Below are 14,292 nucleotides of genomic sequence, written 5' to 3'. Positions count from 1 at the left end.
AAAGGACACGAGGTGACACCTGAGGAAATGTGGAGCGGAAAGAAGCCGAACTTAGCTCACATCCGAGTGTTTGGTTCCCCAGCTATGGTTCATATCCCGAAGCAGAAAAGGAGGAAGTGGGATGCAAAATCCCATGAGTGCATCTTTACTGGTTACGAATCCGAAACGAAGGCATATCGACTGTGGGATCCGAGGAAGAAAACCCTGGTAACATCTCGAGACGTCGTATTTGTGAGTGAAAATCCGAAGCGTAGCAGCGTGGTGTCCGTACCTGAGCGAAAATTAGTCCCTCTGGACTTCGAGCAAACAGTTCAGGATGATCAGCTGCAGTTTCCAGCGGTGGTCGAACAATCTGGGTCTGACAAAGTGGTGCCGGTTCCTGAAGGTGAATGCGTGGTGGACGTTAGTGCTGATGAAGGTTCTTCAAACTATGACAGCGCAGACGAATCAAGCGACAATAGTAACGATGCAGCACGTGACGTGACAACTAACGCGCTCCCCCCGCAACTATCTTCAAATCCGCCCGTGTCACAGGCGTTGAGGCGCAGCGGACGGGAGCGCTATCTCACAGGCAAGTTGAAAAATTTTCTTTTTCCAAGCACTGGTTTGCCTTCCAACCGTTTTTCAGATGACCCCCCTCCATCCAACTCCAATCGAGGTCCTGAACCAGGAAATGAGAATCCCCATCAGGGACTGGCCGCAAAAAGCATCCAAGGTGGTGATCCTCGTACTCGTTCCGAAGCCCTGAAATCACCCGACGCTAGGCATTGGCAGGAAGCAATAGATGAAGAGTATCGATCGCTCATCGAGAACGGCACGTGGGATTTGGTCGAACTTCCTGCGAACCGTAAAGCTGTTGGATGTAAATGGCTTTTCAAGAAGAAGCTCGATGGAAATGGTGAGGTCGTGCGCCACAAAGCCAGGTTGGTGGCTCAAGGATTCTCCCAAAAGTTTGGCGTGGATTTCGACGAAGTCTTCGCACCTGTCGCCAAACAGGTAACGTTCCGTGCCTTGTTGGTGGTGGCAAGCAGTCGTAACATGGTCGTCAAACACGTTGACGTCAAGACTGCGTATCTTCATGGACAACTGGACGAGATTGTCTATATGAAACAACCGGAAGGGTATGCTGTTGGAAATAGTGTATGTCGTCTCAACAAAAGCCTGTACGGTCTCAAGCAGTCCGCTCGAGTGTGGAACCATACCCTCGATTCGTTCCTGCGAAAAATGTCGTTCAGCATTTCCAAAGCAGACCCGTGCCTCTATATTCGTCGAACGGGAACTGTCATCGCCTATCTGTTGGTTTACGTGGACGATATGGTGGTGATAACCGAGACTGAGGAGGAGTTCCAAGAAATATTCCAAGGTCTTCTGACGAACTTCAGGATTAACAACCTTGGAGACATCAAACATTTCCTTGGCATGGAAGTTGTACGTGGTCCGGATGGGTTCAAGCTTAGCCAACAGCAGTACATCCGGAAGTTAACCCAACAATTTGGTCTCGGGGAGGCCAAACCCAGCAAGATTCCTCTTGATCCGGGCTACCTACAGCAGAAGGAGGAGAAGGAACGGCTGCCAAACAACCAGCAGTATCTCAGCCTTATCGGAGGTCTGCTTTACGTACAGTACCGTTCATAATTGTATAGAAATTGGAAGCAAGCGCACTGTCACTACGACTTTGAACTTCCATAACTTTTTACTCTGATGATGTTTTTAGATCAAATTTTTTGCGTTAGATATATCAACTATCACACTATTATATCACAAAATTTGAGCTTGCTGGAGTTTGTGTGGCCTGAGAAACAGTAATTCTACAAAAATCGGACTTTTTGAACTTTTCTCATTCAAACTGTAATATCTCTGAAACTTGGCAACATTTTTTATTGCAATTTTGCACAGTATTTGTTGAAATATGAAGCTAGCATGTCTGAAGTTTTCGAAAAGTTCTATCGATGAGATCAAAAGTTACGCGAGGTACAATATTTCAGGCATGAACCTTAGAATGCGATTTCTATAGAATTTTGGACGATTCATGAGAACAATATTGTTTCCTCCACCAATCAGACAAAAAATGTCTGGCAAAACCAATAAGGAAAAGAAAAAATGGAATAAATGGTCCATTTGTGTTTTGAAATCAGAATCTCGCAATATTGTTGTGATTTTTCGGTTGAAATAGATTTACTAATTGTTAAACAGAGAATATGATTTTCCTATGGAAACATTCGTCCAAAATTCTATAGAAATCGCATTTCAAGGTTCATGTCTGAAATATTGCACGTCGCGTAACTTTTAATCTCATCGATAGAACTTTTCGAAAACTTTAGACGTGCTAGCTTTATATTTCAACAATCACCCTGCAAAATTTCAATAAAAAATGTAGCGTAGTTTCAGAGATCTTGCAGTTTGAATGAGAAAAGTCCAAAAAGTTCGATTTTCGTAGAATTACTGTTTCTCAGGCCACACAAACTCCAGAAAGCTCAAATTTTGTGATATAATAGTGTGATAGTTGATCTATCTAACGCAAAAAAATTGATCTAAAAATATCATCAGAGTAAAAAGTTATGGAAGTTCAAAGTCGAAGTGACAGTGCGCTTGCTTCCAATTTCTATACAATTATGAACGGTACTGTAGCTGTTCATACCAGGCCGGACGTGGCTGTCAGCACATCCATCCTAGCTCAAAAATCCAGCTGCCCAACCCAACTGGATTGGAATGAGGCAAAGCGTGTGCTGCGATACCTGAATGCAACATCCGACTTCAAGCTGAAACTGGGTTCCACAGAAGGCGAGTTGGCGATGTACGTAGATGCGGACTGGGCCGGTGATGCTCGGGACCGAAAATCTAACTCTGGCCATGCAGTATTTTTCGGAGGAGGCATCATATCCTGGGGATCCAGAAAGCAAGCGTGTGTGTCCCTCAGCTCAACTGAAGCCGAATTCGTTGCACTCGCTGAAGGGTGCCAAGAATTGCTTTGGGTGCGCCGGCTGATAAGCGAAATCAGTCGAGACGAGTCCATTCCCGCCAAGGTGTTCGAGGATAAAAAGAGCTGCATCAAGGTGGTTGACAGTGACCGGATCGAGCGACGAAGTAAGCATATTGACACACGGTACTTCTTCGTCCGCGACTTGAAGCAGAAGGGTGTTATTCAACTTCAATATTGCCCGACGGAGGATATGGTTGCAGATGTCCTAACGAAGCCGCTTCAGCGAGTACGCCTTGAGAAGTTACGTGCTAAGATGGGTGTACTTTCTGAATAGTTTGAGGAGGAGTGTTGAACGCAGCAGGCGTTTAATAGTAACAAAATAATCATAGTAACCCATGTTTTAAATTTAAATAAAATTCTTTCTCTTGTTCCAACTGTAAACGAAGCTAGTTCGTTCTTTACGGCTCTCCATATTCCAAAACTTACGAGAAACTTAACCATAATAATGGTACCGACGAATGAGCGTAGATTGTTGTCGAATTACACACTCACTAAACACGTGAGAGATGCTCCATTGAAGAAAAAACGGTGGCACTCTTCCATCCTCAAATATTATAGCAAGTGTGTTGGTAGTAAAAAACCAATCCGTTTGTGCAAATTGTATAGTAGCAGGGTGACATGAAAAGTCATATTTATTAAAAATTGCATTTGAATCTTTTTCAAGAGAAATCGAACTACCTATGTTTGATGTGCTTTCAATTAAAAAAAGGCTAGAAATTATACTAATTGTTATTTTTGCTTTAAGATTCCAAGTTTCTTGAGCCCTGGCTATGAAAAAATAACACCCTCTGCAGGCGCGCCAAATGCTCTTGAACGTAGGGAAAGAAAACAAACCACTATCAACACGTCACTTCTCTTGATTCAAAGAAAGCGTGAGTACCTCATCTTGAACAACTACAACAAACCAGACTGTTTGAAGAAGAATGGAAGAGAGACACAAAACGGGAACAGATTCAACTATTCAACAAACATCAATGTAAAAACAAAACTGAACTCACGAGAGCCCGAGAGTAAACGGTACTATCAGTCAGTCAGAATCGTCAGAATGTCCGCTCATTCATAGAACGGCGCAGAACAGCGGGACACGTGTATACGATAGATACGGTACAGCTTCGAGTTGCTGGTATTGGTTACAATATCAAATAAATACATGTGCGCATATGTACCAGCCAGCCAGGGCAGAGAAACGGAATCAAAATAAATATGAGTAGTAAATGGAAATGGAACCACAACAAAACTACTACGGTATTCTCTCCATGCTTTCGCGCCCTGAAAAGAACCGAGCAAACGTGTAGCGGAGAACGATCAACAGTCATTTTTGATGGCGTTCAGCAAACAATCAGCCGTTACCAGCGCAATGAAAGCGAAAATCATCCAATATTTGGTAATAGGTACCTATTAAAATAAAGGGCAAAAGAAAATTATGTTTTGAACAATTTATTTCTGTTCAGATAGTCAAGCAGCTATCAAATCACTTAATGTTTCCAGATCTAGATTAAAACTGGTAATCGCATGCCGGAAAGCAATCGAAGAACTTGCTGAAGGCACAACGGATTAAATGGTTCAGTAACCAAATTCAAACAAACAGCGAGAGTGCCACCGATCCTCGTAAACTGATCGATGCGTGCATGAAAAATGTGGATGCTTTGAGGAACTTGGGTTTAAATGTAACTGGGCTGGGGGAAAGTATGCTTCTTAATCGTATAGCTTCGAGACTGGACAGTGAAACCCGAAAGGCTTGGGAACTATCGCAGAAAATTGATGAACTCCCAGATTACGCAGAAACTATGGAGTTTTTAAGATGTCGTGTACTGGAGAAAATCAACCTTCTTTCTTCAGTGAAACCAGTTCAAAGAATGCAGAAGCCAAATCGAGTTGTAGGAGATCCCAAGATGAGAATCAACAGCTTCGTTACTCGCACCGAACAGTGTCCCCACTGCCAAGGAAGTCATGAATTGTGGAAGTGCGACGCCTTTAAAAAAGCTTCTTTGTCCGATCGCTATAATGCGCGGCGCAAAGCCGGTGCTTGCTTCATTTGCTTACAACCAACTGCAGTCCCGAGAGCACTTGTAAGAAGTGCAAAAAGAGGCACCATACAATTCTTCACCCGGAAAACAACAATCAACAGAAGCAATTCGAAACCCCTGCTACGTCTACGAAGTTTTCCGAACCAAACCAGCATACATCGGAAGCAGCGCCAGCTGCACAGGTTTATCAAGAATCCGAAACCCGATCATCGTTCTGCGTGCAACCCAAGGTAGGAGGAAAGCAGATACTGTTATCAACAGCAGTAGTGCTGGCAAAGCTGGAGAAGAGTATCCTTGCCGCGTACTTTTGGACTCTGGGTCGCATACAAACTTCGTGACTGAAAGCTTTGCTGCACTACTCGCACTGGAGAAGGAACCGATGCATTTTTAGATCAGCGGTCTCAACGACATCAAGACGAATGTTTGGTTCAAGATTCACACCATGATCAAATCAGCGAATACCAATCTTGCCTCGATTTCCTTCTGGTACCAAGGATTACCGGACTATTGCCATTGACGACGATTGAGTTCCTCTCTCGATTCCTGACGGTATCCAATTGGCGGATCCGAACTTCTACGTACCGGAAAAGGTTGACATGCTTCTGGGCGCGGAAGTATTTTTCCAAATGTTGAAAACCGATCGCCTACATCTCTCAAGTTTTGCCGTTTTCCAAGATACTCAGTTTGGCTGGGTTCTGAGCGGTGCCATCCCCAAAAAGGTGTTCCGGAATTGTGTAGTCATTCTGCAACACCGTTGAAGAAGAAAACCTGGACGCATTAGTAAAGCGATTTTGGCTGATTGATTCCTTTGGTGATCCTGAACCAGAAAAAGAACCCGAAGAAGAAGTTTGTGTCCAACAGTCCAAAATTGGGAGATTCAAAAGTGATGGCCGTAAAGCGATTCCATGCCGTTGAAAGACGTCTCGCCGCATCACCTGATATCAAGCAACAGTACAGTGAATTCCTCAGAGAATACGAAGATCTTGGTCGCATGAAGCAGAATGCCAACACCGATCAAGATAACCAACATGCTGCATACTACCTGCCCCATCACTACGTTTTTAAACCAAGTAGTACGACCACAAGATTGAGAGTAGTTTTTGATGGATCTGCCGAGTCTAGTTCAGGCATATCTATCAACAAGACCCAGATGGTTGGACCGACTGTACAGGGTCATCTTGTGAAAATTCTATTAAATTTCTGCTCCTACAAGTTTGTTTTCACTTTGGACATACCAAAATGGTACCGGCAGGTATTGGTACATCAAGATGACATCCCGTACCAACGCATAGTATGGAGAGAGACGCGGGATCAAGCCCTGCGAACGTACGACCTACAGACAGTAACCTATGGTTTGGCGTCATTTCGCTTTTTGGCCACTATGACCCTGAACCAATTGGCCGAAGACGAAGGACATCGTTACCCATTAGCAGCCGAAGTTTTGAAAAATTCCTTCTACATCGATGACGCACTTACGGGAGCGAACACGCTTGCAGAAACGATTGAACTGAAGAACCAGTTAGTAGCACTGTTGGCAAGAGGTGGCTTCGAAGTGCACAAATAATGCGCGAATTCCGTTTTGATTCTGGCTGACGTTCCGAACAAAAACTGCGAAGTGAGCATTAATACAGATCCCAGCATAAATACCATCATGAAGATACTCGGCGGCTCATGGAAACCGAAGGAAGATTGTTTCACTTTTGTCGTACCTTAAAATGTCCACTTGAAGATTACCGAAGCAACGAAGCGTGCGATACTCAGCGACGTCGCCAAGATTTTTGATACGCTCGGATTTCTCGGTCCGATCAACACAACAGCTAAGTTAATCATACGTGATCTCTGGTCATTGGGATTGGAGTGGGATGAGCCAGTTCCACCCAACAACTTGAAGGTTTGGAGCAAATTCTATCGCCAGCTGGAGACGCTGAATACTATCTCAATTCCGAGATGGATTTTTTGTGATATGGCAAGGAAAGTCGAACTCCATGAGTATGCTGATGCCTCGGATGCAGCTTACGGCGCTTGCATTTACGTACGTCTTGTTCTGAACGATGGATCATCGAGAATGCAGTTGGTCTGTACCAAGTCTAGAATTCTACCGACTAAGAAGACCAAACAAAAGAAGATCACAACACCACGAGCAGAACTTCTGGCTGCTCAATTACTGGCCCGACTAGTGACACAACTGCTTGATTTACTGAAGCGAACTTTTGACTCCATCGTCCTGTGGAGTGACTCCCAAGTCGAACTCTGTTGGCTGCGTCGTTCTCCAGAAACATTATCAGTGTACGTCGGAAATCGAGTGCGAGAGATACAGCAACTGACGAACACTCTTGAATGGCGGTACATCCCATCGAAGGAGAACCCTGCGGATGTCATCTCCCGAGGTCTGTCACCAACAGGCCTTCAGACGTCTACTTTGTGGTGGAATGGTCCGCCAATAATTCGAACCAATCATACTGAATTGCTGAACCCGATTTCCGATGATGAATTACCGGAATTGAGACGAGTCGCCCTACCTGCTGTCAATGAACACTCTTGAGTCGAACTATTCAACCGAATCAGCCGATTTACCATCATGCAGCGGTCCACGGGATACGTGGTTCGCTTCTGTGACTACGTCAAGAATAACAGGAAACGATTGACCAAAGGATCTCTAACAGTCGATGAAATTCAGCGGTCTACTACACTCATGATACGACTAGTGCAAGCCGACGCATTTGACACCGAGCGTCGAATGCTAACCAGTCCGGAACAATTCCGGCATCCCCTGCGACATCTGAACCCATTTGTAGACCCAAAAGACGGCATTCTCCGAGTAGGTGTTCGCTTGAAGCACGCTGACATACCATACGAAAGCAAACATCAAGCCTTATTGCCGCAGAAGCATCCATTTACTGCAGTTTTGTTGCGGCATCTTCATCGTTCCAACATGCATATTGGTCAACGATGACTCCTAGGCATTGTTCGCCAACAATATTGGCCTCTTCACGCCAAAACCCTGATTCAATGCGTGCCATGCTTCCGGAAAAACCCTCGTCCGGCAACTCAACTGATGGGCGATCTCCCCGACTACCGTGTTCGACCAGCACCGCAGATACTGGCCTCGATTTCGCGGGGCCCTTCAAAATTCGTTCGAGTACAGCAACCCGTAAACCGCAGGAGACCAATGGGTACGTCTGTGTCTTTGTGTGCATGCATACCAGGGCCTTGCACTTGGAAGCCGTCTCAAACTTGACCTCTGGAGCATTCATAGGCACTCTACAACGCTTCGTGAGTCGTCGTGGAATTCCTCGTAACCTGTATTCGGATAATGCCACCAACTTTAAAGGAGCAAACAACGAGATGTGTCGACTAGCTGAGCTTTTCCGAAATGAGCACCATCAAAAAACCTTGAGTGATTACACAGCGATGCGGGCAATTGAATGGCATATCAATTCAAATCGGTGAAATTTCATCTGAAACGAGTACTTGCTGAACATAAACTTTCCTACGAGGAGTTGGCAACGGTCCTTACACAAATTGAAGCCATCCTAAATTCCCGTCCTCTTACGCCTACATCAGAAGACCCCAACGATATTGGTGCTATTACACCTGCTCACTTTTTGATCGGCCACGAACTCCAGGCGATACCACAACCCTCCTATCAACACATCCCTCAAGGTCGACTCTCAAGATGGCAGTTTGTGCAGGACTTGAAGCAGAAGTTTTGGAACGTGTGGATGATCGACTATCTTCACGAGTTGCAGCGTCGCCAGAAAAACTTCAAGATTACGAAACTCAAAGTTGGCGCACTGGTCTTGGTTATCGGCTGCTTGCTCGCATTACCGACCTGTATCCTGGTCCTGATAACGTCGTTCGTGTGGTCGGACTGCGGACACAAACCGGAATAGCAAGGAGAGCAGTCAAGAAGATTTGTTTGTTGCTCCTGGACAACGAAGACGTCGAAGGAGATTTGAAATGAACCATTTCAACGGGCCGGAGGATGTTTCATCATGTAGTCATCCAGACTGCAACCCTTGACGAGTAAAACCAACATACAGTTGTTAAAATGAAATATCAGTGAACGATACATTTGTACACTAATACAAGAAAAAAAGATCAGAGTAAAATTCAATTCCAACTGAACCACACGTGTTGTAGGTTTCTTTCCGCAATTCCAACCGAAAATATACAGTCCACCTTTTTCATTCGTGACCACGCGTAACAAAAGTTATGAAAATTATAGACGGATAGATTGGATTAGGAAGCATAAAAGGTGTTGAAAACGAGTCAAGAGCGTGTTTTGATAAAACTTCTTGTCGTACAAGACAATTTGTCCCGCATCGTATCATTGCCTAGAAGAAGCAAAGTCGATAGTCGAAGTTTTTCGTACCCCAATCGGGGTAACATGAGGTATCAAGGAGTGAAAGAACATAACGCAAAAATCTGCATATTTGTTAAATCGCTTTTTAGTTCACCGAAAATCTACATTTCTATCAATTCGTCAAAGTACGGTGTATTCTAAACGAATATCTTCCAAGTAACACTGGTTAATTTTCAACCTAGTTGGTTTTAGTTCAAAATGTTTTATGACTGATTGATAGCTATCATCATGATTAAACAAAAAATGCATCATGACATTATTAAAATATGATCTCATTTTTGAAAGGGAGCTGTAATTAAAGTTTTGTATGAATTCCATTCGTAAATGTTTATTTTATAGAAGAACATAAATTAATTCCATTGTCACATATGAATCAACAAGGCTTAAATCATTCCACCTGAAAGTGTTAAAAGCATGTTATATTATTCCGAGTGTAAAAAATGTCTCTGTCGTACGTTTTTTTTGGTAGCTATTTCGTTTTCTTCAAACCATTATTAATCACACTCCGACTAGAATAACAACCATCATGCAGCGATTTTTTAAAATAAGAAAAAGCTGTCTACGGTTAGAGAAAAATTCCACAGCAAAACATAACATTAGCCAGATCAGAACAGGTCACTCTGCTGTGTCTAGAGCTAGAGTGCTAGAAGGAGCGTCGACGTCGACTATATGCACACGATGCCGCGCTTAGTCACCTGCCTCGATCATCCCACCCACGAATCACGGCCGGCTGATGATGTGTTTAAAAAAATGACACGAAAAATTTGTAAATGTTTTCCTGGTCAACCTGGTCGGTAAGCGAAACCCCGGCTCTACCGATCCATGCAAATGTCCATTCCCCTTGAAAATTCGCAGGTACGCGGTTTTTTCTGCTAATAGCTAGCTCTTAAGGTTTTTTTTAAAGCTTCGAGATGGTTCATCAAAGAACCGACTTTGGACGACTAGCTCTCCGAATGGTCAAAAGATCCAATACATATATTTTTTTTCTGTGTTTTTAACGTTACGATGGAATGCCGCCCCCCGTAAGCAGCCGTAAGTCTGCCGCGTTCGTCGGAAGCCAAATCATAGAAATTCCTTAAATGATATTTATAGAAATGTTTCATTTACATTGCCATGTCATTTGGAAAAGAAGTGTGTTTTTCTTTTCCACGTGTAGACATTTGAAGAACGAACAGGAAAAACAGCGAAAAGAACAACCAGCGATGAAATATTTTGGTATACGTATGACAACAGGAAAAATTGAAACGATGGAAGGAGTACAATGTTTTGGAAGTTAAAATAAGTTAAATGTTTTGGAAGTTAGAATAACGGTCCCAAGATTAAATACACCAAGGTTTCATTTGCACGGTATACGGGTATACGTATCGTGTAAATAAACCGTGCTAATTCCGAAGCTCTGAAACTTGAGACAAATAGACATGTAACCTAAAATCTGAGAACGGAACCTGAGATCTGAAACGTGAGACCTTTGCATAAAATCTGAAACCTAAAAATGGGACATTAAAAATTGAACATGAGATATGAGAACTTCAACATCAAATCAGAGACATTAGGACTGAGACGTGGGACTAGAGAAGTGAGACATGAGGCGGGTGCCATGAGACGTGAAAATTAAGAAGTGGTACGTGGGACGTGATGCAAAAGACGTGAAAAGTGAGAAATGAGACGTAAGATGTGAGAAGTAACACGTTAGACATGAGAAATGAGATGTACGAAGTGAGAAATGAGACATGGAAAGTGAGAAGTGGTACGTGAAAAGCTAGATGTGAGAAGTCAGTTAAGAATCAGAAGTGAGAAAAAAAGTGAGACGTGAGTAGTGGCACGTAAAAGAGAGAAATGAAACGTAAAACAATTTTTCATTTCTCCATTCCACGTGTCACTTTTCATGTCTCTTGATACTCTTCTTTGTTCTCTGGTCTTCAAATTACTTCTTACTTTTCTCTTCTCACGTCTCACGTTTTTCTTCTCACTTCAGACTTCTCACATCTATCTTGTCCCGTACCACTTTTCACCGCTTACTTCTCACTTCCCATGTCTCATTTCTCACTTCTCACTCTTACGTCCTACTTCTCACATCTCACGTCTCATTTTTCATTTTTTATTTCTTTCGCTTCACATCCCACGTACCATTTCTTTATTTTCATAGACATGAGGTGTGAGAAGTAAGACGTAAGACATGAGGAGTAAGACGTGCGAAGTGAGAAATGAGACATGGGAATTGAGAAGTAAGAGGTGAGAAGTGGTACGTGACAAGCTAGATGTGAGAAGTAAGAAGTCGAGAGTCAGAAGTGAGAACGCGAGGAGTGAGAAGTAAGAAGTAATTATTAAGACCTAAGAACAAAGAAATGTAACGAGAGACGTGAAATTTAAAATTTAAATAATTTTACGTTTCATTTCTCCCTTTCACGTGTCACTTTTTACGTCTCTTGTTACACTTCTTTGTTCTCTGGTGTGAATAATTACTTCTTACCTTTCACTCCTCACGTCTCACGTCTTTCTTCTCATTTCTGACTTCTCACATCTAGCTTGTCCCGTACCACTTTTCACCGCTTACTTCTCACTTCCCATGCCTCATTTCTCATTTCTCACTCTTACGTCTTACTTCTCACATCTCACGTCTCATTTTTCACTTTTTATGTCTTTCGCCCACGTCCCGCGTACCACTTCTTGATTTTACGTGGTCGAAAAACCGGTCTAGTGCCTTGCTTTTCACGTCTCACGTCTCATATTCCATTTCTCATGTCGCATGTCTTACGTATCATGCCTCAGGTCTCATGTCTCACCTTTCAAGCCTTAGAGCTAAACTTCTCCCAACTTAATTTTTTTTGTTTCAATAGTCGTTTTACCACCATTGCAGTTGGCGGACAGTTATTGAAAAACTTATCCGGTACAATTGTGTTCGATATTTATTCTTGGGCTCGAGAACATCGTCTCAGGAGGCAACTAACTTGCCAACTTAGCTATATCACAAGCTACTGAAAAATTCTAAATTTTTTGCATTGAGAAGGAAAAATATTTTCTTTTGTAAGTGTTTATTAGTAAAAGTCGTGCAAATACATATGATTGTTTTTTTTTTTATTTCAGAAATTTGGTTTCAGAAACCCTAGACATTCGATGGTCTTTCGCGCGAATTTCTCTCAACTGATAACAAATTTGTAAATAACACAAACACAATCTAAAAGAATACACGTGGGACAGCCTCTCAGATGAGATCCTTCCTGGCTTTCCCACTCCTGCGAGAAGCTGGCCCGCCCAACCTCGTCGAAATGGTCCAAGCCAGAACGATCCTTCAGTGGTTTGCTTTTGTGGTGTTGCTACGCTGTTTTTTTTTTGGTTTCGTGATGCTTTCAAACACGTTCACCAATAAAACAAGGGATGTTTACTGTACTGATTCAGGAATCAAAACGATTCGGGTTCTCGGTACTAATACCACCACAACGGCTCGTCTTAAATTTGGGAATGGACATAAATGCGAAAAAAGCTTTATGGCGACGTTTTAAGCAGCAGGTGCATTTTTGTCTTCAGCAGATGTATTCATTGTATTATTTTGTTTAGTTTTAGACACTACATATTTGGTTGAAAATTAATGAAAAGGAACGTTTGCAGTTTTCCACCGTTTGATTAATTGAGAATGTTCCAGAATCGTTCGGATGAAAATTCGCCACCCACTCAAACCACCCACCTTCTCGGGTGACACATCTGGCTATGGTATCGTTCACATAGAAATCCCAATAGAAAACGTAAGCAGGGCAATTCGAAAATATGGCCCCATTAATATAGAACGAAAAAAGGGTGACTAATTTTGGTCCTCCTGCAGCACGCTATAGTTCCGAATGGCGAAAGAGCGCTAATTGGTCACATCACAGGTGATTTGTGCTGGTCAATGTAATTGGAACTATTTATGTGATTTTCCTACAGGATTCGGTAGCGAAATTTACCGTATCCGAATTACGAGAAGGTCGCATGACCAGAGTCTGACGACACCGTTTCCTCCACTTTGGCTTTGCTGTACTTATTGAAAACGACAACTAGGCACCCGTTAAAAAGATTATTGACACACTTCTATTCAGAAACACGGGGAGGAATTCGACGCACCAGAACAAATAAGCCACGACGACGTTGGCTGTAGTTATTATGCAAAAGCAAAAACTCTTTAAATCCAATAAACCACTTTTCGTGCCCGTCAAGGCTAGGCTAGTACTGATGATGGGATGGTTCCAATAACTAGAATGTTGGTGGTACTGGTTAGCTCACACAAAAAGGGACAACTCATATAAGCTCCTGAGCCGCTAAATGAGCGTAAGGATGAACGATTTTCGTCTTTTACTCGCTATTGCTTTTGTGTTCAGTGAGACAGTGCAGTGGCTGGCTTCTGCAAGAAAGTTAGTCAATAAGCTGTGTCAGGCATGATAGAGAGTAGTGTGTTTATGTAGAATGTTTGTTATGTTCATATATACTCGATACACACGTTGAAACAGGCAAATCATAAATGTAATTGGGTTGAGTAGGCTAATTATGCATCGCCTGAGATTTCAGGTTTAACCTATCAAAGTATTGTAATCAATAGAAATAGAAATCAATAGAACAATACATAAGAGGACTATTCTAATAACAGGAAGATTGTTCTAATACACAGTGTTGCAAATGAGGAATTGGACAATTAAAAGCATTAAAAACTCAAAGAATTCCAAAAAGTAACTAGGAACGATCAGTTAGAGGAGTGCATGAACCTAAACAAAGAGAAGGTGGATATCCAAAAATCTACTAGCTAAGAACGCTGAACAGTTTTTAGGGATTAATTCCCATATGTATGGGAGGTCTTGAACCACGTAGTACCCCGATTCGAAAGCAATGCGATCTAAATGCGTGATTAAACTCTAATCTGGACTCATACGTGTGGTGAGAAGAACATTCCGCCA

The 14,292-nt window shown here is 42.7% G+C and overlaps 1 protein-coding gene across 4 annotated transcripts in view; it reads right to left on the bottom strand.

The window, feature by feature from the left end:
• The window catches only part of LOC129744014 (tubulin monoglutamylase TTLL4-like), a 69,868-nt gene that overhangs the window by 15,026 nt on the left and 40,550 nt on the right, over positions 1–14,292 (bottom strand). The window contains exon 1 of one of the 4 annotated variants that reach the window (XM_055736318.1): positions 13,469–13,557. The exons of 2 other annotated variants lie outside the window; for them this stretch is intronic. Coding sequence is in view for 1 of the 2 variants with exons in the window: in XM_055736315.1 (XP_055592290.1) it covers positions 13,312–13,338 (27 nt within the window). In the remaining variant the exon portion in view is untranslated. One more of the 4 variants, XM_055736315.1, reaches the window with a different exon arrangement.

The sequence above is a fragment of the Uranotaenia lowii genome, chromosome 2, assembly GCF_029784155.1.
Source record: "Uranotaenia lowii strain MFRU-FL chromosome 2, ASM2978415v1, whole genome shotgun sequence".
Taxonomy (NCBI): Eukaryota; Metazoa; Arthropoda; class Insecta; order Diptera; family Culicidae; genus Uranotaenia; species Uranotaenia lowii.
The sequence above is the reverse complement of the archived record's forward strand: the minus strand, read 5'-3'. Positions and strand labels throughout refer to the sequence as shown.